General features: G+C 37.2%; 1 protein-coding gene across 1 annotated transcript in view; it reads left to right on the top strand.

Annotated features, from left to right (window-relative positions):
* FAM199X (family with sequence similarity 199, X-linked) overlaps positions 1–22,397 on the top strand; it is a 45,576-nt gene extending 23,179 nt beyond the window's left edge. The window contains exons 2-6 of the mRNA XM_028523016.2: positions 398–617; positions 16,781–16,930; positions 17,178–17,339; positions 18,394–18,660; positions 20,306–22,397. Of these exons, the coding sequence (XP_028378817.1) occupies positions 398–617; positions 16,781–16,930; positions 17,178–17,339; positions 18,394–18,660; positions 20,306–20,476 (970 nt within the window). The 3' untranslated portion in view covers positions 20,477–22,397. The remainder of the gene's footprint in view (positions 1–397; positions 618–16,780; positions 16,931–17,177; positions 17,340–18,393; positions 18,661–20,305) is intronic.
* Positions 22,398–22,902: the final 505 nt, after the last annotated feature.

Here is a 22,902-nt window from a genome sequence, read left to right as displayed (position 1 = left end):
AAAAGATAAGGGCTTGCAGCATGGTTCAGTGAGTTGGGCATCGCCCCGCAAAGCAATAGGCCCCCAGTTTGATTCCTGGTCAGGGTACAAACCTGGTTTGCGGGCCAGGTCCTCAGTGGGGGGTGTGCGATAGGCAGCTGATCCATTGATGTGTCTCTTCCACATCAGTGTTTCTCTCCCTTCCTATCCCCCTCCCTTCCCCTCTCCCTAAAAATAAATAAATAAAATCTTTAAAATATAAGGGCTTTTTTGAAAACAATCACAATATCATTATCATACCTAAAATACTAAAATATACTGCCATTTCTCATAAATGTTATAAATATGTTATTAATATCTTTAAATTGGGTGAATTCTGTAATTCCTGTTGTAATTTCTTTTGTTTTCTGTTTTTAAGGTGGAACTTAACTTCTTGTGGAACAAGTGTTGCCAGCTCAGAATGCAGTGAGGAGCTGTTTTCATCAGTTTCTGTTGGAGACCAAGATGATTGCTATTCCTTATTAGATGATCAAGACCTCACTTCTTTTGACTTATTCCCTGAGGGGAGTGTGTGCAGTGATGTCTCTTCCTCTATTAGCACATACTGGGATTGGTCGGACAGCGAGTTTGAATGGCAGGTAGATTTTGTTTTCCTTATATTGTCATTGTTACTTCCTAAGTAGTGTGAATTTCTATTTTGGTATTTTCATCTCTGCCTCAAAGCAAACTTCTCTGGTATTTATCCATTCCTACAGATACTCTGATATTAAGAATTGAATGGAATGTGTAGCCTTTATTTCTGCTAATGTATCTTTTAGGCTTCTGATGCTACTAATATCCTTTTGTAGATTTTCAAGTAACCTAATGCTTGTAAAATGTTCTAATTATTATGTATCATCAGTACCTTCCTATGTGTGAATCTAAGGAAATTTACTCTTTCTACATTATGATAAATAGCTTTCATGTCCTTATAGACACAGTGTCCTTATGTCAGGGTCATTTTATATGTTTAACATCACAAACCACTACTATAAATACATAATTTTGAGTCTTGAGATCTGAAATATAATTTCTCATTTTGTATTCTCTTTGTGTGTAGAGATGTTTTTCTGCTGATAGTGTTTTTTTTTTTTTTCTTGTGACATGTATATCATATAAAATGGCTTTGTGGCAAATTGTGTAGAAATGCTGCCTGATAATGAATGCAGTCTATCAAAAAACATAGATCGTGTTATTGCAACATCCATTTTCTGATTGTAAAAGTAACATTTAATGAAGCTTTCCTATATTTAGCAAACATTATATTCAACAGATACGTGAATGCTTGATGTGTTTGAGAGCCATCAAAATACTTAAAGTTATATTCCAAAGAGGAACTAAATATTACCTTATTTCAAACAATTTTTAGTTAAAACAATCTAGAATGACACAAAATGAAAACTAAGTTTCCAAGCCCCACTCTGCTGTGGTTAGCACTCTTGCAGATATAAGTACGTTTGCATAGCATTCAGTCATACTTCAGCCACTGTTTGGCCCTGTGTTTCTTTCAACTAATATATCTCATTTGTTCTGATAGCCACATCATAAATTCTCTAATAATAGTTATTTAGATTGGTTTCAGTTTTTTTCTTATTGTAAGCAATGCTACACTGAAATTTAAGAAGTTTTAAAGAGGAAAGAAATAACCCATTTTATGTTAAACATATATGAAGAGTTTATTATATATATTTTTATGTTATACATTCAAAGGTTTCCCTTTTTGTGTAAATATTTGGATAAAATTATATTTTTTAAACTTTAAAACATTGAGATAAAATTCAACATTTAAATAATTTTATAGTGTGTTATTCAGCAATTTTTAATATATTCACAATGCTGTGCATCTATCACTACTAATTCCAGGATATTTTTATCACCCCAAAAAGAAATTCATACCTGTTAAGAGACAGTCCCAATATCCCCCACACCCCATTATCTAGCAATCACTGATCTATTTTCTCTGTGGATTTGCCTTTCTGGAAATTTCATATAAATGCACTCATATGTAGCCTTTTGTTTTTTAATTATTTTACTGTGTGTTTTCAAGGTTCATCCCTGTTGTAGCAGGTAACAGTACCGCATTCCTGTCTTAGCTCAAGTTACTATAACAAATACCATAGTCTGGGTGGCTTAAACAACAAACATTCATTTCTATAGTACTGGAGGCTAGAAGTCTGAGATGAGAATGCCAGCATGGTCAGGTTTTAGTGAGGGCCCTTTTCTGGTTTGCAGATGGCTGTCTTTTGCTGTATCTTCATAGTGGGGGTTGTGGGGAGACCTGTGGTTTCTTTATTCCCTTATAAAGCCACCAGTCCCATCATGGGGCTCTACCCTCAAGAATTATATAAACCTAGTTGCCTTCCAAACCCCACCTTCAAATATCATCACATTGGGGTCTACGGCTTCAACATACAGTTTTTGAGGGGGAGGCACACACTCAGTCAATAGCAATTTTCTTCCAAGGCTGAATATTCCATTGATTGTATGGATACACCACATTTTGTTTATTCATTTGTCAACTGATGGACATTTGAGTTGTTTCCACTTTGGGGCTGCTATGAACATTCAGGTATAATTTATTATATGGTTGTATATTTTTAATTCTCTTAGATATACACTGAGGAGTGGAATTGCTGGGTCATGTGATAATTATGTTTAACTTTTTGAGGAACTGACAAAATGTTTTCCAAAGTAGCTGTATACAATTTTACATATCTGCAAGTGATACAGTCATACCCCACTTGACAGGGATAAGTTTTGAGAAATGCATTTTTAGGTGATTTGTTGTGTGGACATCATGGAGTGCACTTACATAAACCTAGATGGTATAGCCTACCATATACCCAGACTGTATGGTATGGCACTTTCCTCCTAGGCTACAAGCCTGTACAGTGTGTTACTTTATAAAAACACAGATTAAATCCAGTACAGAGAACATGATATAATCAAAAGGTGTGATAAACAAGATGTATGAGGCTGCTGGCAGAGTAACATGACACACTCTTTTACAGAAAACTTTTTTTTAAATCCTCACATGAGGATAGGTTTATTGATTTTAGAATGGTAGAGTGGGGGGAGAAACACTGATTGGTTGCCTCCTGTATACTCCCCAAAGGATTGAACCTACCACCTAGGTATGTGCTCTGATGGGGAATCAAACATGCATCGTTTTGGTGTATGAGATAATGCTCTAATCACTGACTCACCTGGCCAAGGCTACAGGAAACTTTTTTTTTTAATGAGCATAAAGTACACCATACAATAATGATAAAGTAATAAAAGTACAGTATAGTAAGTACATAAAACAGTAACACAGTCATTTATTATCAAGTATTATATACCATACATAATTCTGCATGTTATACTTTTATATCAGTAGAAGCGCAATAGGTTTGTTGCCATTAGCATCACAATAAACACATGAATAATGTGTTGTGCTTTGATGTTATGACTGCTAAGACATCACTAGGCAAAAGGATTTTTGAATTCCATTGGAATCTCATGGGACCACCTTCATATATGTGATCTGTTGTTGACTGAAAGTAATTCAGTGCATGACTCTATGAAAGTTACGATTTCTCCACATCCTTGGAGACACCACTTGGTACTGTCTCTTTTGGTATAGCCATCCTACTGTTTGTAAAGTGGTATCTCATTGAGCCTTTGATTTGCATTTCCTTAATGACTAATGATGTTGAGCATCCTTTTATGTGTTTATTGGTCATTTGTACATCTTTGGAAAAAATATCTGTTCAACCATTTGCCTATTTTTAAGTTGTATTATTCATCTTTTATTGTTGAATTGTAAGAGTTCTTTATATCTTACGGCTACTAGACCCTTATTGTATATAGGATTTGCAAAAATGTTTCCCATTCTGTGTGTTGTCTTTTCACCTGATAGTGTCTGTTCACTTGGTAAGTGTCCCTTGACACACAAAAAAGTTTTAAACTTTTTTATTGAATTTATTGGGGTGACATTGATTAATAAAACCATGCAGATAGAGTCCAAGTGTACAACTCAGTAACACATCATTTGCATACTGTGTTCTGTGTTCACCACTCAAAGTAAAGTTTCTGCCACTATTTAGTCTCCCCTTTGCCCTCTTCTACCCCCCACTCCCAAAAGTTTTTAATTTTAATGAAGTCTAGTTTATCTATTTTTTCTTTGTATGCTATGCTTATATTGTAAAATTAGGGAAAAAATGGCTATGCCAATTTTCACCTATCTCTTTCTCAGAATTTTAGTTCTTATATTTAGGTCTTGGATCCATTTTTAGTTACTTTTTGTATATGGTGTAACGTAGGGGTCCAAATTCATTCTTTTGCATGTAGATATCCAGTTGTCCCAGCACCATTTGTTGAAAAGGGTATATTCTTTCCTTATCAAATTGTTTTGGTACCTTTGTGGAAAATGAATTGGTCATAGATGTATAGGTTTAGTTCTGGACTCTCAGTTCTATTCAGTTGAGATACACTTCTATATATCCTGATGCCAGTACTACACTGTTTTTAATTTCCCTGGCTTTGTAGTAAGGTTTGAAATCAGGAAGTGTGAGTTTCCCCACTTTGTTGTTCTTCAGCAAAATTGTTTTAACTACTTGGGGTCTTTTTTGCAACTTCTTATGGATATTAGGATTAGATTGTCCATTTCTGCAAAAAAAAAAAGGCAGTCTGAATTTTGATAGGAATTGCATTGAATCTATAGATTGATTTGGGGAGTATTTCCATCTTAACAGTGTTAAGTATTCTAGTCTGTGGTCATGGGATGGGGTGTATTTATTTATTTAGGTCCTCTTTAGTTTCTCTCCTTCGTTGATGTTTTAGTTTTCAGTGTCCAAGTCTTGTACTTCCTTGGCTCAGTTTATTCCTAAATATTTCATTAGTTTACTGCAGTTGTAAATACTGCAACTTTGCTGAATTTACTTGTTAGCTTTAATAGTTTATTTTTTTCTCTGTGGATTCTTTAGGATTTTCTGTATTTAAGATCATGTCATCTGTGGATAGAGATAGTTTTTCTTCTTTCTTTCAAATCTGGATAGTTTTTTTTTTTTTCTTGCTTGATTGCCCTGGCTAGATCTCCAGTACATTGTTGAATGCAAGTGGAAAAAGCAGGTATCCTTTTTGTTTCTCTAGTCTTAGGGGAAAAGCTTCCAGTCATTTTTTTCACCATTGAGTACAATGTTAGCTGTAGATTTTTCATAAATGCCCTTTAACATATTGGGAGATTTCCCTTTTGTTCCTAGTTCATTGTTTTTGTCTGAAAGGTTATTAGATTTTTTCTAATGCTATTTTGCATCTATAGAGATGATTATGCAGTTTCTCTCTTTCATTTTGTTAATATAATATATAATATTGAGTGATTTTTATATGACTCACCTTGCATTCCTGGAATTAATCCTAATTGATCATGGTATATAAACCTTTAATATGCTTCTGGATATTGTTTTTAGTATATTTCATTGAGGATTTTTACATCTGTATTCATAAGGGATATTGGTCTGTAGTTTTCTTTTTTAAAAGATTTTATTTATTTATTATTAGAGAGAGGGGAAGGGAGGGAGAAAGAGAGGGAGAGAAACACCAATGTGTGAGAGATACATTGATCCATTGCCTCTCGCATGCCCCCTAGCTGGGGACCTGGCCCACAACCCAGGCATGTGCCCTGATTGGGAGTTGAACCAGTGACCTTTTGGTTTCACAGGCCAGTGCTCAGTCCACTGAGCCACACCAGCCAGGCCAGTCCACTGAGCCACATACAACCACACTTCAGTGTGGTTTTCTTGTGGTTTTCTTGTGGAAAACTTCAGTGGAAGTTTTCTTGTGATTGTATGGCTTTAGCCTCATAAAATGAGTTATGAAGTGTCCCTAATAAGATTTTCTCATTTAACATATACATTTTTTCATGATCTTCATAATGGCTCTTTTGATAACTACATAATATTCCTGGTACTAGATGTGCCAGAACTTGTAAAACCATCCCCCTCTGTACATGTGTTTAATTATTTTTCTATTAAAGTTAACACAGAAGTGAGCATCTATATGTGGGTACCTTTTTATTCAGTGCCTCATTTTTAAAAATTACATTTTATTGATTATGCTATTATAGATGTCCTGATCTGATTTGTCCCCTCTTTGCCCCCCTCCACCCGGCTTTCCCTGCTCCCTCTATCTCCCCACCACTGTCCATGTCCATGGGTTATGTGTATAAGTTCTCTGGCTACTCCATTTCCTATCCTTCACTTTATATCCCCATGCCTATTCTGTAACTACCTATTCGTCCTTCTTAATCCCTTCTCCTCTTCACCCATTCACCTCCTCCCCCCTCCCATCTGGCAACCTTCTGGTAACTAACTACTTTTCTCTTGCTTTTAAGAGTCCTTTTTTTTATCTTTAACCTTTGGCCTTTTAATAATGATTTCTCTTGGAGTAGGCCTCTTTGCATCCATTATAATTGGGACACTCTGCTCCCTGGACTTGGATGTCTATTTCCTTCACCAAATTAGGGAAGTTTTCTTTCACTGTTGTTTCAGATAAATTTCCAGTTACTTGCTCTTTCTCTTCTCCTTCTGGCACCCCTATGAGGCAAATATTGGACCTCTTAAAGTTGTCCAAGAGGCAGTTTATACTATCCTCAGTTTTTGGACCCTTTTTTTCCTTCTTCTGCATGATTGTTTTTTGCTTTCTTATGTTACGAATCATTGATTTGACTCTTGGCTCTATCCATTCTACTGTGGTTTCCCTGCAAATCACAGTTTGTTCTTTTTTTTTTTTTAGTTTTTATTTCTTTATTTTTAGAGAAAGGGGAAGGGAGGGAGAAAGAAAGGGAGAGAGGCATCAAAGTGTGATTGCCTCTTGTATGCCTCCAGCTGGGAACCTTGCCTGCAACCAAGGCATGTGCCCTGACTGGGAATCTAACTGGCAATCCTTTGTTTCGCAGGCTGGTGTTCAATCTACTGAGCCACACCAGCCAGGGCAATTGTTCTTTATTTCGATTAGTGTATCCTTCGTTTCTGACTGTGTCTTTTCTTAAAATATTATTTTATTGTTGTACAAGTACAGTTGTCTGCATTTAAGCCCCACCATTCCCCACTTCCCCAGCCATCCCCACTTCCCTCCCTTGCTTCCACCCTCTCTTGGTTTTGTCCATGTGTTCTTTATAGTTGTTCCTGAAAACCCTTACCTCCTGCCTCCCCTTTCTCCCCTCCCACCTCCCCTCTGATTACTGTCAGATTGTTCTTAATTTCAATGTCTCTGGTTATATTTTACTTCCCTGTTTGTTTTGTTGGTTAGGTTCCACTTAAAGGTGAGATCATATGGTATTTGTCACTCACTGCCTGGCTTATTTCATTTAACGTAATGCTCCCCAGTTCCATTTGTGCTGACTCAAAGGGTAGGAGCTCCTTCTTTCTTTCTGCTGCATGGTATACCATTGTGTAAGTGTACCATCATTTTTTGATCCATTCATTTACTGATGGGCACCTAGATGCTTCCAGCACTTGCCTATTGTAAATTGCGCTGCTATGAACATTGGTGTGCATAGGTTCTTTTGGATTGGTGTTTCAGGGTTCTTAGGATATAATCCCAGCAGTGGAATTGCCGGGTCAAAAGGCAGTTCCATTTTTAGTTTTCTGAGGAAATTCCATACTGTTTTCCACAGTGGCTGCACCAGTCTGCATTCCCACCAACAGTGCATTAGGGTCCCCTTTTCTCCACATCCTCTCTAACACTTGTTTGTTAATTTGTTTATGATGGCCTTTCTGACTGGTGTGAAGTGGTATTTCATTGTGATTTTAATTTGCATCTCTCATGGATAGTGATGCTGAGCATCTTTTCATATGTCTTTGGACCCTCTTTATGTCCTCCTTGGAGAAGTGTCTGTTCAGGTCCTATGCCTACTTTTTAATTGGGTTTTTTGTCTTCCTGGAGTAGAGTTGTGTGTTCTTTATATATTTCGGAGATCAGACTATTGTCTGAGGTATTATTGGCAAATATGTTTTTCCATGTAGTTGGTTCTCTTTTCATTGTAATGCTGTTTTCTTTTTTTTTAAGATTTTATTTATTTATTTTTAGAGAGGGAAGGGAGGGAGATAGAGAGAGAGAGAGAGAAACATCAATGTGCGGTTGCGGGGGGTTATAGCTTGCAACCCAGGCATGTACCCTGGCTGGGAATCAAACCTGCGACACTTTGGTTCGCAGCCCGTGCTCAATCCACTGAGCTATGCCAGCCAGAGTTTGTAATGCTGTTTTCTTTAGCCATGCAGAAGCTTTTTATTTTGATGAGATCCCATTTGTTTATTCTTTCCTTTACGCCCCTAGAGGGGACGTATTGGTGAAAATATTGCTGCATGGAATGTCTGAGATTTTCCTGCCCAGGCTTTCCTCTAGGACATTTATGGTGTTACAGCTTTTATTTAAGTCTTTTATCCACTTTGAATTTATTTTTGTGTATGGTGTAAGTTGGTGCTCGAGTTTCATTTTTTTTTTTGCATGTAGCTGTCCAAATGTCCCAACACCATTTGTTGAAGAGACTATTTTTACTCCATTTTATGCTTCTGCCCCCTTTGTCCAATATTAATTTACTATAGAGTCTTGGGTTTATTTCTTGGCTCTCCATTCTGTCTCATTTGTCTCTGTGTCTGTTTTTATGCCAGTTCCAGGCTGTTTTGATTACAATGGCCTTGTAATACAGTTTGATATCAGATGTTGTGATCCTTCCCACTTTGTTCTTTTTTCTCAAAATTGCTGCAGCTATTCAGGGCCATTTGTGATACCATATAAATTTTTGAAATGTTTGTTCAATATCTGTGAAATATGTTATGTCACTGGTATTTTAATAGGGATTGTGTCAAATCTATAAATTGTTTTGGATAATATGGACATTGTAATAATGTTAATTCTTCCAATCCATGAGCATGGTACATGCTTCCATTTGTTTGTGTCTTCCTTAATTTCTTTTTTCAGCATTCTGTAGTTTTCTGAGTACAGGTCTTTTACCTCCTTGGTTAGGTTTATTCCTAGGTACTTTATTTGTTTGTTGTTACATCAAATGGGATTTTTTTTCCTGATTTGTTTCTGATATTTCATTGTTGGTATATAAAAATGCCTTTGGTTTCTGAGTATTGACTTTGTATCCTGCTGTTTTGCCAAATTCATTTATTAGGTCGAGTAGTTTTCTGGTGGAGTCCATAGTATTTTCTATGAACAGTATCATGTCATCTGCAAACAATGACAGCTTTGGTTTTTCCTTTCCAATTTATGCTGCTGAAGTCTTCACTAAGTTTCTTGAGCATCCTGATCACCAGTGTTTTGAACTCTGCGTCTGAGAGATTGCTTATCTCCCTTTCATTTAGTTCTTTTTTTGGAGTTTTGATCTGTTCTTTCATTTGGGCTATGTTTCTTTGTCCCCTCATTTTGGCAGCCTACCTATGTTTGTTTCTATGTATTTGGTAGAGCTGTTTTGATGCTGTGTCTTTGTGGTGTGGCCTAATGTAGTAAGTGTCCTGCAGGGTCCAGTGGCACAGCCTCCCCTATCACCCAAGGTGGGTACTCAAAGTGTGCCTTTTGTGTGGGCTGAGTACACTCTCCTCTTATAGTTGAGCCTTGGTTGCTGTTGTCATATCAGTGGGAGAGATTTACCCAGGCCAGTCAGCTGCCAGGATTGGCTGTGATCACTGACCACCCACCTCTGCCCTCCATAGAGGATCAGCTGTGCAGGGACAGGGTGGTGGGGCTCCAGTGTAGTCTGTAGCTGTCCACTGGGTGTGCTGGTCCTGGAGTTTCCCTGGTGGTGCAGGCCAAGGTCAGCCCACACCTGTGTTTTCCCCGAGCCACCCTGCTTGAGCTGTAAAGCAGTCAGGCAGGGAGGGCTGCTACTTGTGCTGGGCTTGGAGATTCCCAAGCAAAGCCAATTGTGAGTGTTACCTGACTGCTGTTAGGGCTCACTGAAGCCAGCTGTTGCTTGTTTGATAGGATTTATGAGCCAAGAGGAGTCATTCATATGGAAAAACAGCATGGGTGGGCCCATAAGTTGGGTGGGGTGGACTCTCTGGGGATCTCCAAGATGGGGCACACAATATTAGCCATGTTGATGGAGTCTTGGATATGACACCAGCCTACCAGCTCTGTGAGTGTAGGGTTCAGCAAAGGGACAACGACCTGTGCTCGCCCTGGTGCCAGACACTTCAGTTTCTCCCGTATATTACTTGTACCCTTCAAGCTGCCATCCCTAGTGCTGGAGCTCAGAGGAAGTGAGTCTGAGTAGGTGAGTCCATATGTGGGTTCCCCAAGAGGAACTGCTTTGGGTTCCAGCAGCCTCTTCCACTGACTCAATCCCCACTGGTTTTCACAGCCAGAAGTTGTGGGAACTTACCTTCCTGGCTCTGGAATTGCTGGCTGGGGGCCTGGTGTGGATCGTGGACTTCTCCGTCCTGAGATATCCCTCCTGAATTTTATCCACGTGGCCAGCCTCTTCCACATCTGCATTCCTCCTACCAGTGTAAATGGATATATTTTTTTAAATTCTGTAATTGTCAGATCTATTCAACTTGATTTCTGATGTTTCTGAGTGATAGTTGTTCTATATTTTCGTTGTAATTTTGAGGTGGTTGTGCAAAGAGACAAGCCACGTATGCCTACATTGCTATCTTTCCTGGAAGCCCAGTGCCTCATTTTTTAAGCTCACACTTGTACTTTACAATCAGACTACAAGGATTCTTAATAAAATGTTGATGCAGACACCGGCCCACAGTGTCCGCATCATTATGGATGATATGAGACATTCACACAGAATACTGAGTCCGGTGGAGGAAAAAGGACAAGCATGGCTTTTCTCTCAAGGGGAGCAAAAGCCTTGGCCCTTGCTATGACCGGCCTTTATTGGGTTTCTGGGCACATTACACGATGGTCCTCATTTACTATGTGCAGGTTCCATTTAGGTGGTTACCTTTACAGAAAACAAAGGAGCCAATGCTGCTAATCACGTCACATAAGAGGGATATTTACAAATGAAAAGGCAAAAGTAGTTTTACCAGTTACACTTGTCCTTAGAAGGTTTAGCATGGTTTTTAGGAACTTACTTTGCAGTAAATGTCCTCAATTCAGGGTGAGGGAGTTTTAGCAAAAAGCAAGACTCATAGTGGCCTAGGCACATTGCAGGCCTGATTCCCCCTGGGGAACCTATCTGTGGGCGTGGGTCCTGTGCATCTCCAAGTGGGAGCTGGGCCTACACCACGCAGAACGGTCTCCTACAAAATGTAATTGGGGTAATTCAGAGAAACATTTTCCTGCTTATTTCATATGATTTATTTAGAGTTCTTATAATGTTGCAAAGTGACAAATATTTTTTAATTGCTGACATTTTCAGTCATTTCATGAGGAGTTATAGTGGGGAACTGACCTCAGTAATTCACTGTCAATGTGCATGACTGACTAGAACATTGGAACAAAAATCAGGCCTGCCTCGGTAATGTGTTTTTCCACTTACAAAATTGGAGGACGGGTACTCTGTTGCCATGAATATTTGCTAGTTAAAGATGATGAAAGGTTTAAAATGCTCTCCTGTTTTTGTAGTACCTCCTAATGATGAGCAGTAAATTATCCAAGAAGTTAATTACAAATTATGTGTTAGTGTTACAGAGCACAACAAGGGGGGGTGCTGGGACGATATACTATTACCAAAAGAAACCCCCAGGTCCGTTATGTCTGCCGTCTATAGGAAAGATGTCTCTCAATGCCAGAGATTTGTGAAAAGGAAAGGAAATGTTTATTTAATGCTATACAGACTTAAAGTAGTGACCTAATGTCTTCATCAAAATCCTAAAATCCCTTAAAACACCCACAGACAGACACAGTCCTTCCTTCCCCCTTTGCCCAGTCTGGGGTACCATATCTCAGGAAAAGAAATAGAAGTCCATGGTTCAGGCAGTTCCTGGTTCTTCCCAGTACTCCGTGCTAGGCTGGTAGGCCTCCCTGGGTTCCCGGCACCCTCAGCTGTGTCACCGGGATCTCTGCTAAAGCCAGGTGGTGGTTCCCCCTTCTAAAGCTGCGGGGGGCCCCACTCTGGCAAAGACATGTGGTCCTCTCTCCACCTTCTAGCCATGTGGTCCTCTCTCCCAGGGCCACGGGAGTCCCCACTCAGCCAAAACCACATGCTTCCCTCCACAAAGCTGTGGGGAGGGGGGTTGCCACTCTGCCAAAGCTGAGTGGCTATTCTCTGCAAAAGCCACATGTTGATTCTCTCTCACAGGGCTGCGGGAGTCTCCACTCTGCCAAAAGCCACGTGGTTCTCTCTCTCCCAATGGCTGCTGTGTCTGGGTTTAAATCTCCACGCCAGTCTTCCTCTGCAGCCCCATTTCCGTCTCCTTACACACTTGGCCACATTTGACCTCAATCTGCTGTCCTTTACAGCTTTTCTGGTTGGGTCTGGACAGGTGTGGCCCCATGTTATGGAGCCAATCTTCTCCGAGTTCCCACGCAGGTGCTGGAACTTGGGGGACCTGCCCCCCAGTCACGTCTTGGTGGGGAAGTAACTTCCATTCCCCTGGCTCAGAGCTTGGCCACAGCTATTTAACATATCTATGTAACCAGTCAAAGGTTATAGATATGTTAAATGACTACGCCAGAGGGTAGCTGCAAAGCTGTTGCTATGCAAAACAACTATCAATGGCCCTGCTCCATTTGTCCCTTCCCTCAACCCACACCTGGGGGGTGGGGGTGAGGACATCCTGAAATCTCCTGGACACCTTGAATTCTGGACCCCATTCCAAATCCCTATTTGGGGGCCCCCTCTTGGCTACACCCTGTTACATTAGTATAAATATAGACTAAAAATTGTTGACTGTAGTTTAAAAATTCGTGTTACTGCTCTTGTGATTAAAAAATACATTTGTTTAAATCTTTCTTTTAAGCAGATATTTCAGTTACTACTAAAGTAAATATAAATGATTCATAGATTCTGGGAAGGTAATATTAATTACTTAATAAGGCAGGATTTTAACCTTAGAATGAAGTATCATCTTAGTATTAGAAATAGCTTCAAAGCATTTTGCTTCGTTGATCGTTTTCTTTGATATATGTAGTAGTCTTAGAACTTGAGAAATTATTTTATTGTTGAGCAGGAAAGCATAGAAAATTTAAAGAGCGAGTAATTCAGCTGTCATATTTGAAACCTAGAGATGCAATTCGAAATTACATATCAGCTGTCACAGAAATGAACTTACTCATAAAATTTTGCTGCATACTGCAGAAAATACAGAAGAGGTTTGATTTAATTCTGTCACAATTACTGATTATAATATAAATATACTGGATACTGTTGCCTGTGGAAAATATGGGATCAGAATTATTAAGCATTTTATCCTGAAATACTCAATATATTACTAGTTATAAAATGGAAAATTGCTTGTCTAATAAATATATAGGAGCCCATACAATTAATTGTCATGTACATCTGCTGCTCTCATCCCATATCTCCAATTAACTACTTGACATTTCCACTTGAATGACCTTATTGTTTAATGCTAACCTATAATTTGATGTTGAGTGTTGATCTGTAATGAAACTTCCAGTAGTGTTTCTATGGGAAAAAAATAGACTCTGCTTTGTGACATGTATTAGAGTGTAGTGCAAAATGAGTATTATAATTTCAAAGGACACTTGTACTTGCCCCTTTCATTATTACTGGGAACTCTCCATATCTCAAATTGTATTCTTCTGTCCTTCCAAAAACTTGCAAGGCAAGATGTCCTTGCATAGTTGAAAGCACCAGACTTGTGTCCTACTTTGGATATTTCCAGTAACTGTGTGACCCTCTCTGGGTATCACTTTTCCTTATTTTTAAAATGGGTGTGTTAGATGGGAAGATCTATAACATTGCTTCAGGTTTTTTGATCTAAAAACTGATTTTTTAAGTGCATTACCCTGGATGGGTGGTATGACTGTAATGTTGCCAGCTTTCTTCTGGTCTCACGTTGGTCATGTATTACCCTTATCCATTCAGTTATAAACAGCCTTGTAAATAGTTTTTATTCAAAATTTTCTCTGTTCTCATTTGTCTTTCCATTTTTGCTTACCTTAGTCCAGGCCTAGATCAAACTAGAACTCTATTTCTACTCTTTCCTCACTCTATTGTGACCCCATACTGCTTTTTAACTCATCTTCCCTCAAGTTACTTCTAGCTTAGGAAGTGTCCTTGGCTTACTTCCACATGTCATGTAAGTTTTTCTTTCTTCTGTTAGCTTTCAAATCCATAGCAAGATTTTCTGTTTTAATCATATTGTTTTCTTTAACTTAATTCTATGTTTTCCCATCCGTTTTACTAAATTATTCTCCTTACCTGTGTGCCTTTTCCTTTCCCGCTTCTGCCATTCTGAGAAACTACCTTGTGAAATTTAACCCAGCCACTTTAGTATTCTCTGAGGGTTTGTGCTACCTTTTTAAGGATCCAAAACCATGGCAAGAGATGTAAAAGGCAAAATATGCCTGTTTATTGAGTGTCACCTATGTGCCAGACATGTGATCTAATTTAAACCTTTCAACAATCCTTTGAGGTGGATGGCATTAACCATAACACACAGTGAAGATTTTGAAGCTCAGAGAAATGAACTAACCTCCACAAGATCAAACAGCTAGTAGGCAGTGGAGCTGGGGTTTGAACTCCATTTGGGATCTTTTTGCTTCTCCCTAACAAAGTGGACAAAGAATCATTAGTTGTCTTCTTTACACCCCCTCCCCTGCGGCAAACACATAAACTTAATTAAAGACACAGATTTAAGTGTTTAACATAATCTGGCACCTAGCATATATTTGCTGAAGATTTAGATGGAAATTTTTCTTAAATTTGGAGAGTATAGATATTTTGAGAGTCCCTTTCTCTACCTAATTTATCAAAAGGGCTTGAAGTAGAGGAGGCCTTTCATCTGATGAGTGTCTCATTTTCTTTTAGGAACCCTAGTGAGATCTTTAATAGAGTAATGTGATTTAAAGTCTTTCAAAGAGAAACTAGTAAAACATTTTCTTTCTTGACATTAAAAGCTGAAAAAGAGATGACATTCTCATGTGTGTTTGTTCAGTAATCATCCTTTCATGACAGTGACTAGATAACATAAGGGCTAAGGGTGAGAATTCAAGCAGTTTTGTTAATGAGATTTTAAAGGAAGTCATACAAATTGTTGGAAGTTACTTATGCACTTGGATTCATCAATGACTATCAAAGTGAAAATGTAGTTTTGAAGAGTAGTAACTAACTTGGACAGTTTCCTTCTAAACACCATGGTCAACTGTGCATAGTGATCAACCCTATTTTTCTGGTTTCATTCCTGTTTTGAATGTGATTAACTCCCCAATGTCTGCCCCCTTGTAGCTCTCCTAAGCTTTAATCCTGCACCATCAACTCGCTGCTACATCTTTCCACTGGTGACCTGTCATCTCAATCCTAACATTCATAGCTTGCTATATTGTATAATTATATGTTTATGTCATTGTATTATGTCCCCGAATATAAAGTTTTTTTTGTGAGGATCATGACTTACACTCCTTTGAATCTCCTGTACCCATTATAGTGCTGTGAGTACAATAGGAACCCAAATACACGTGATTATGATAATCTTCTTGGCAAAAATAACTTTTTTCTTTTGGTAACTTCAAAAGCCCTGGTATTCATCCAGAGTTGTTATAATTGCAAAGTCTATAGGACCAAATAACAACAACGACAAGGTTCTGTTTTTTATCTTGTAAAAGCAAAAGCACTATCTTTGAAAACTGTTAGGTACTTCTTGTATAAGAAATGTTTTCTTTTTTGGATGAATGGTTTAAACACATTTATTTAAAATCCATTCTGAGTTTTGAAGGTGATGGACATGTGTCTGTTACCTTGATTGTGGTGATGGTTTCAGGGTGTGTGCATGTGTCCAAACTCATTGAATTGTATATATTAAATATGTTATAGTTCTTGGTATATTGGTTATAAATCAGTAAAACTTAAAAATTCATTCTCACTGGCTTTTAAAAGGTAATACAAAATTATAGCACATACTTTTGCTGTTCATCTCACTTTAAACCGATTTGATTTTCTTGTATTTCTCCTTTGCCTACACATTGTCTCTTACCTTTTTTTCCTAATTTATCTTTTATAATACTTCTGGACTTTAAAGTGCTTTTACTTTATATTAAGGGTATATTTTAAATTATTTTAATTGTCTTGAGGTTGTTAATACTAAGGACTGGAGGACCAGGACCATGATTTATTTGTCCTTTTATTTGCAGTATGTCTAGCACAGTGTCTGGCAAAGAACTAGGTAATGGCAGATCACTCAGGTCTCCTGAGATGGAGACCAGTGCTCCTTTTTCATTATACTGTGTGAGTCTTAGCTTACAGTTGCATTATGAATTAAAAATGTTAACGACGATTTACTCTCAAATTAGCACTTTAACAGGTCTTGATTATGATTTTAAGCTTTTGGAAACTGAAACTATCATTGAATAAGTGACTTTATACAAAGAATATATTGATGCTGCTGCACTGTCTAAAATGGGACTGAATCAGAATTAATGTCTTCTGATTCTGTATTTGTCATTAGTCTTTTATTGAAATACAGAAATTTTTAATAAATATAAAACATGTATGAACAATGATTAAAATAAAAATAAATAAATAAATAAATAAGTGTGTGTGTGTGTGTGTGTGTGTGTGTGTGTTGTGGTATTTAAAATGCATTTTTTTAAAAAATTTTGCTTTCCCTACACCTTTCTCCTTAATTTTATAAAGTTACCGGGCAGTGACATTGCCAGTGGGAGTGATGTGCTTTCTGATGTCATACCCAGCATTACAAGTTCGCCTTGCCTGCTTCCTAAAAAGAAAAACAAGCACCGGAATTTAGATGAACTTCCTTGGAGTGCAATGACAAATGATGAGCAGGTAGAGATCTCAGCATTCTTAATTAAAAACATATATGTGGAGAATATGTGAAACTCAATTTGCCTGTTTTAAAGTCACAGGGTTAATGTGGATTGCTTAGTAAATCTGAATTAGAGCTATAACTAATTGTTTTATGGGGATCAAATATAATATTCAGTGCTTTGATGTTTAAAACATTATAAATGAGACACTAAACAATCAGAGGTTTTGGCATTGATCTTGTTTATTATAATTTTTCATCACACAGGTGGAATATATTGAGTATCTGAGTCGTAAAGTCAGTACTGAGATGGGTCTTCGGGAGCAACTAGATATTATTAAAATAATTGATCCTTCTGCTCAAATCTCTCCTACAGACAGTGAGTTTATTATTGAACTTAACTGTCTCACAGATGAAAAACTGAAGCAGGTATGAGAACATACAGATTGTTCAGCTAGTGAAAATAACTGTTTTATAACATGTATACTTAAATAATTGTATGTAAGTACATATATAATCAAAGTCAAAATTAATACTGTGAAATGTTAAATTAGAAAAACTGTGGTATTTTTAAAAATACATGGTTTTAAGAGGTTTTATGTACATCTTGCCTGGCAGGACCTTTTTGGGATTATGTGGGTCTAGAACTTGCTTTTTAATTGTGTGTGCTTTAAAACTTAAGTTCACCACATTAGGGATGGTTACACTAAAGTATAGATTTATTCTAACTCAGCTTACAAAAGACTGATTGACAGAATGAAAATGCCGATTATTGAGAGATATACTTGACCATCTGAAGTGAATCAGTATTTGAGTGGAATAACTGAGCTTGGCTAGGATAAAATGTAATTAATTTCCTTCTGCTATTCTGAAATAGACATTTCCAGTATCTTCTAAATACAGTCTTTACTGCAGGGTTTTTTGCTGGTACTTAGGTTCTACTTTTTAAAAATGTTTTGCATTTATCATCATTTACAAAACATTTTTCTCATTTCAGTATTTCTCTTGAGACATACTATAATTTTCCATATTCCAGCCCATTTTTCATTAGTATGGTAAATTGATGACTTGCATTTGAAGGCAGGTACAATGGGCCTCTAGCTAAGATTTATGGAATGCCCTAATGTTAGTTATAATTAGCAATTTACTTAAATTGTCTTTAGTGGAGACCTTTTTAAAAGTCTCATCTATTTTATTTTATTGTTAGCCATTCTCTCTGAGTGTTGTTATCCTATATTCCTAAATTCTGGAGGCCAGTAGCCTTCCATTTACTGATTATATTTTATGTGCTTTTAAAATGTGGCTCCATAACATGTATTCTAGAATTTTAAACACTGTCAAGAGATTTTTGTCCTTATTTCTTCCTATGTATATCTGTAATACTTTTGATAGTATTTCAAGTACAACATCTTTTCTCCTCCAGTGTTTTGAGGGTAAAATGTCAACTAACAACACTAACCGGTTTTTGTCTGCATGTTCCAAGGTGAGAAACTATATCAAGGAGCATAGCCCTCGCCAGCGGCCTGTGAGAGAGGCCTGGAAAAGAAGCAGCTTTAGTTGTGCAAGCACCAGTGGAATGAGTGGTGCCAGTGCCAGTGCCAGCAGCAGCAGTGCCAGCATGGTCAGTTCTACAAGCAGCAGTGGGTCCAGTGTTGGAAACTCGGCTTCAAACTCCAGTGCCAACATGAGTCGAGCACACAGTGACAGCAACTTATCTGCAAGTGCAGCAGAGCGGATTCGAGATTCAAAAGTAAAATGTCTAATTGATAAAAAACTTTACTTTTCAATATTAACATTAGTACTTCCTCATATAACTTTTTTGAAGAGTTGACCGTACCCTGCTATCTAGATGCCTATGGGTTTTGGTTTTAATTTTTTTTGTCTTCCATTCTTCTATTTATTATACATATGCAGATCTGTTTTATGTACAATATTTGGTTCTATCAAATAATCAGGCCAAGACATTCTATTGGTAATATTCCCCAAAATAGATTCGGGTAAAATAGATCTTTGTGCACTTCATGGACTAGCAAAACTTGAGACTTCATTACTGATTTCAGTTTTGAGGCCATACACACAGTTCATCATAATAAATTGGGTTAAGGTGATAAAAGTGGGCTGAAAGAAACCACAGGATTCAGAACAATTAAACTGTGTATTTTGCTTGTATTAGAGCCACAATATGAACAGCAAATTGTGTATATGGCATAGCTCTTTTATTTTATTGTGAGGAACTTCTCTGACAATGAACTTCATGGCAATTGAACAAAGCCCTCTAGGCTGAGTACTTTGAAATGCTGCTGTGACCTGCAGCCATAGCATTCAGCTTTATCTTATTTTTGTGTCTCTTTTAAGTAAGATAATTGATGGAAACAATGAATTTGTTTTAGGAATGTGATACTGACTGCAACTTACTACTGAGCAGATCTAACTATATTGCTGATGTTCTCCATTAGCTCCTAAGAATGCTCTGTCTGTCTTTTGTGTGTGCTGAATGTTTTCTTAATGTCATAGTCTTAAATGTTTCTTCTTAACCCTTTTAAAAATGTAATAATGCACTTTCTAATTTCTGTCTACTGTTTTCACAGTTGAAAAAGTTCTGTATAATATTATTGGGCATATAAAAATGGGAGATATTAATATAAGTACATGTATGGTTTTGTGATGCCTAGCAGGGGAGTTCAATTCTTGCAGTGGTAACAGTGTGGAGCCAACTTAAGGATGATAAGGGTATCTTTATAATTCTTTGGAAACCAGTGGTGGCTAAAAGATACACAGTGTTTCCTTCTCTGGCTTTTACCAAAATAACAGAACATAGCCAGCTTTGTTGGTTGCCATGGGATTCATCTGGATATGTGGTCATTCCTTTTTGGTATCAGTTTAGTAGTGACAAGGAATAGACTGCCCACTGGGTTTCTAATAGTCTTTAAGATAGTATTTGCCTAATATGGAAAATATGTGATTCTTTTCCAGTCAGAGTAAAAGTACTCATGCTTTTGGATAAAAGGCATCTTAAAAGCATAAGCATTAGGGATTTTGGAAATATTCTCTACATTCATATTCAGTATTATTCAGTATGTGTTCACTCTGCAGATACCAATGTACCTTAATTTGATATTTAAATCTTTGAAACAATTGGTTATCCATAACTAGTCAAAATGATCAAGTTTTAACCCTTCCTTATCAGGAGATTCGTCAAGTACCATAAAAATAGAATTTTGAAGAATAATTTTCTAGTCTAAGCCAGTGGCTCACCTACTGGAACCAGGCTCATACTACAGAGGAATTTGAACATCTCTAAAAATTCTGAAAATATAGAATTTGTTCCATAAAATACTTAGGGGTGGACATGCTAGAACTTACCCTTACTGATATAGAAATTTTTATTTTGACAGAAGCGATCCAAGCAGCGGAAGTTGCAACAGAAGGCCTTACGCAAGAGGCAGCTGAAAGAGCAGAGGCAGGCTCGGAAGGAGCGGCTCAGTGGGCTCTTCCTTAATGAAGAAGTGCTGTCCTTGAAAGTGACTGAGGAAGACCATGAAGCAGATGTAGATGTTTTGATGTAATAAGAGTGATGTTATCAGCATTCTTCCTAAGCATTAAAGCATTCTATTCTTACTTGTTTATGTGCCTCTTGACTAAACTTTTGGTTAGGGCTATGCTGATATATTAATAATTTAGGCCAGTGGTTCTCAGCAGGTGGTCCCTGGACCAGCATCTTCATCATGTGAGAATTTGTTAGAAATGCATACAATAGGTCCCCACTTCATATGTAGTGAGTGAATCAGAAACCTCGGCGGGTGTTGCAGGGGAAGACGCAGCATTATGTTTTAACAAGCACCGATTTCTGCCTTTTTTTTTTTTAATCTTCACCCAAGGACATTTCATTGCAGAGAGAGAGAGAGAGAGCGAGCAAGCGAGAGAGAGCGAGTGAGCAACATTGATACATTGATGTGAGATAGAAACATGGACTGGTTGCCTCTTGAAATACCCCAGTTGGGGATCAAACTCACAACCTGGGTATGTGCCCTGACCGGGAATCGACTCACAGCCTTTTGGTCCACAGGATGAAGCTCTAACCAACTGAGACACACCTGTTAGGACTGTGCACACTAGTTTTAAGAACCACCAGTTAAGTAAATGTTTTGACTGTTTAAACTTTAATGTGGTTAAATGGGCTTTTTAAAATACTAGTACTTTTACAGTTAAGATTTCAAGGTATTGCTGACAAATAGTTTATTATGTTAGTATATATATATATATATGTACATGTGTAGAGATCATAATTCAGTTTCCTTAATGTTGCGATTTTTTTAGTTTACTTTTTGTAAAGGGACATAGTATAATTTTCAATTCCTGGTGGAGATCTTTTTTTGAGGTTGTGAAGATGGAGTGTGGATTGCTGTTTACAGTAGTGCCTTCATTATGTTTATCTGTTTTCATTCATTATTATTAACTCAAAGATATAAAAACAGGCCCTACTATCTTTCTTCTTACGTTTGTTTTTGCTTTTCACTTTATGTGCATTTAGAATCCTTTCTGTAAGTAATGACTACTGAGGAAATAATGTTACTAATTGAATTTTAGACTTTATGCTATGTTGATTAATATTCAAATGTGAAAGCAATTAAACAAGACAACCCATTGTACTTTTTCACTGCTTTCTGAAGTTTTAGGCTGTGAAAATGTCTTCAAGTCAAAAAAATATCTTAAGTTCTTTTTGTAGGTAATTTTTTTCAGCACATCTTTAGTTTTAAATATTTGGTATAATAGTGTCTGGCATATGAACAGGTTAATGTTCAAAATTAACTAAAGAAAACCCTTACAGTTCTCCTAAGCTTCTGTATAAATCGTTAGAAATACATAGAGCAGTGAGATAATAGGAAAAAAAAAACCTTCGCTTGTTAGCTGTTAAAGTAGAACTAATTTTAAATGTGAAATCATGGAGTTTCTTTAAGTGCTCTCAAGGAGAATTTATTATGAACATTCAAAAGTAGTGTGATTCCTTTTCTTCTACCACACATCTTTAATCATACACATGGGCTAAAAGAAGAAGGAAACTTATACTAGTGACAATCAAGCCACTTTCTGACTTTCATAATTTTCATTTTATTGTAGATAACTTGGAAGGTAATAATGATACTATAGGAGTTGTAGTTAGTACTTTTAAAACTAGAGTCAGGTGGATGGGAATGTCTACTTTTTAAAAAACTTTTTATTCATATCAAGGAATTTGTAAAGATAAAGAGTAATGACTTAAATTCTTAATTTAAAATTCTTTATCTAAATATAAAGGTATACCATTTGCTTACCATCATGTGTTTTGAAAATTTGATTTCATTGTGGATCCTTGAAGGTTAAAGAATTGAAACTGAGGATAAAAATTGCTGTGTTGTAGCTTTGCTGAGGTCTGTAACATATTGAAGACCATTAATACTTAAATTCATACTTAAATTTTACTAAAATAAAAGGTTATATGTGTATGTGGTTATTAGTTGGAGTAGTCCTTCTGACTTTCCCTGTACTGTCTCTTTGGTGCTCCTAACCAGCTTAGAGGCCCCAAAGAGAGCTTGGGGATAGACCCTAGAATACTCTTGAGGGAGATGGGGAGGCTCATCCTCATTGTGTTTTTCCTTTCAAGTATAGGGAGAGTAAATGGAAAGAAGAGCAAATATAGCTGAATTCTCTGTCTGCTTTTGTCAAAAGCAAAATTTCTGTGAATGATTGTTCTCTTTACTTACTCTTCAAGGAAAACACTCCCCTTTTGGAGACCATAGAGCAGAATTTATCTGTTTAATAGTTGGAAACGGTTTACTTGACAGTGACCAGTAAGAGGAAATCCTAAACAGGGTTGTCTTGTAATAAGACTAATTCTTCTTCTCTCCCAACAATCACATAGTCTTATTACCTTAGATTTAACTTAAGTCACTATTAAATAAGTTTACCAAAGTACCACAAAGCCAATTTTAGAAGTACATGAGGTTTTGAGAGT

Source organism: Phyllostomus discolor, chromosome X (genome assembly GCF_004126475.2).
Source record: "Phyllostomus discolor isolate MPI-MPIP mPhyDis1 chromosome X, mPhyDis1.pri.v3, whole genome shotgun sequence".
NCBI classification, from domain to species: domain Eukaryota; kingdom Metazoa; phylum Chordata; class Mammalia; order Chiroptera; family Phyllostomidae; genus Phyllostomus; species Phyllostomus discolor.
This window is presented reverse-complemented; position numbering and strand designations above follow the sequence as displayed.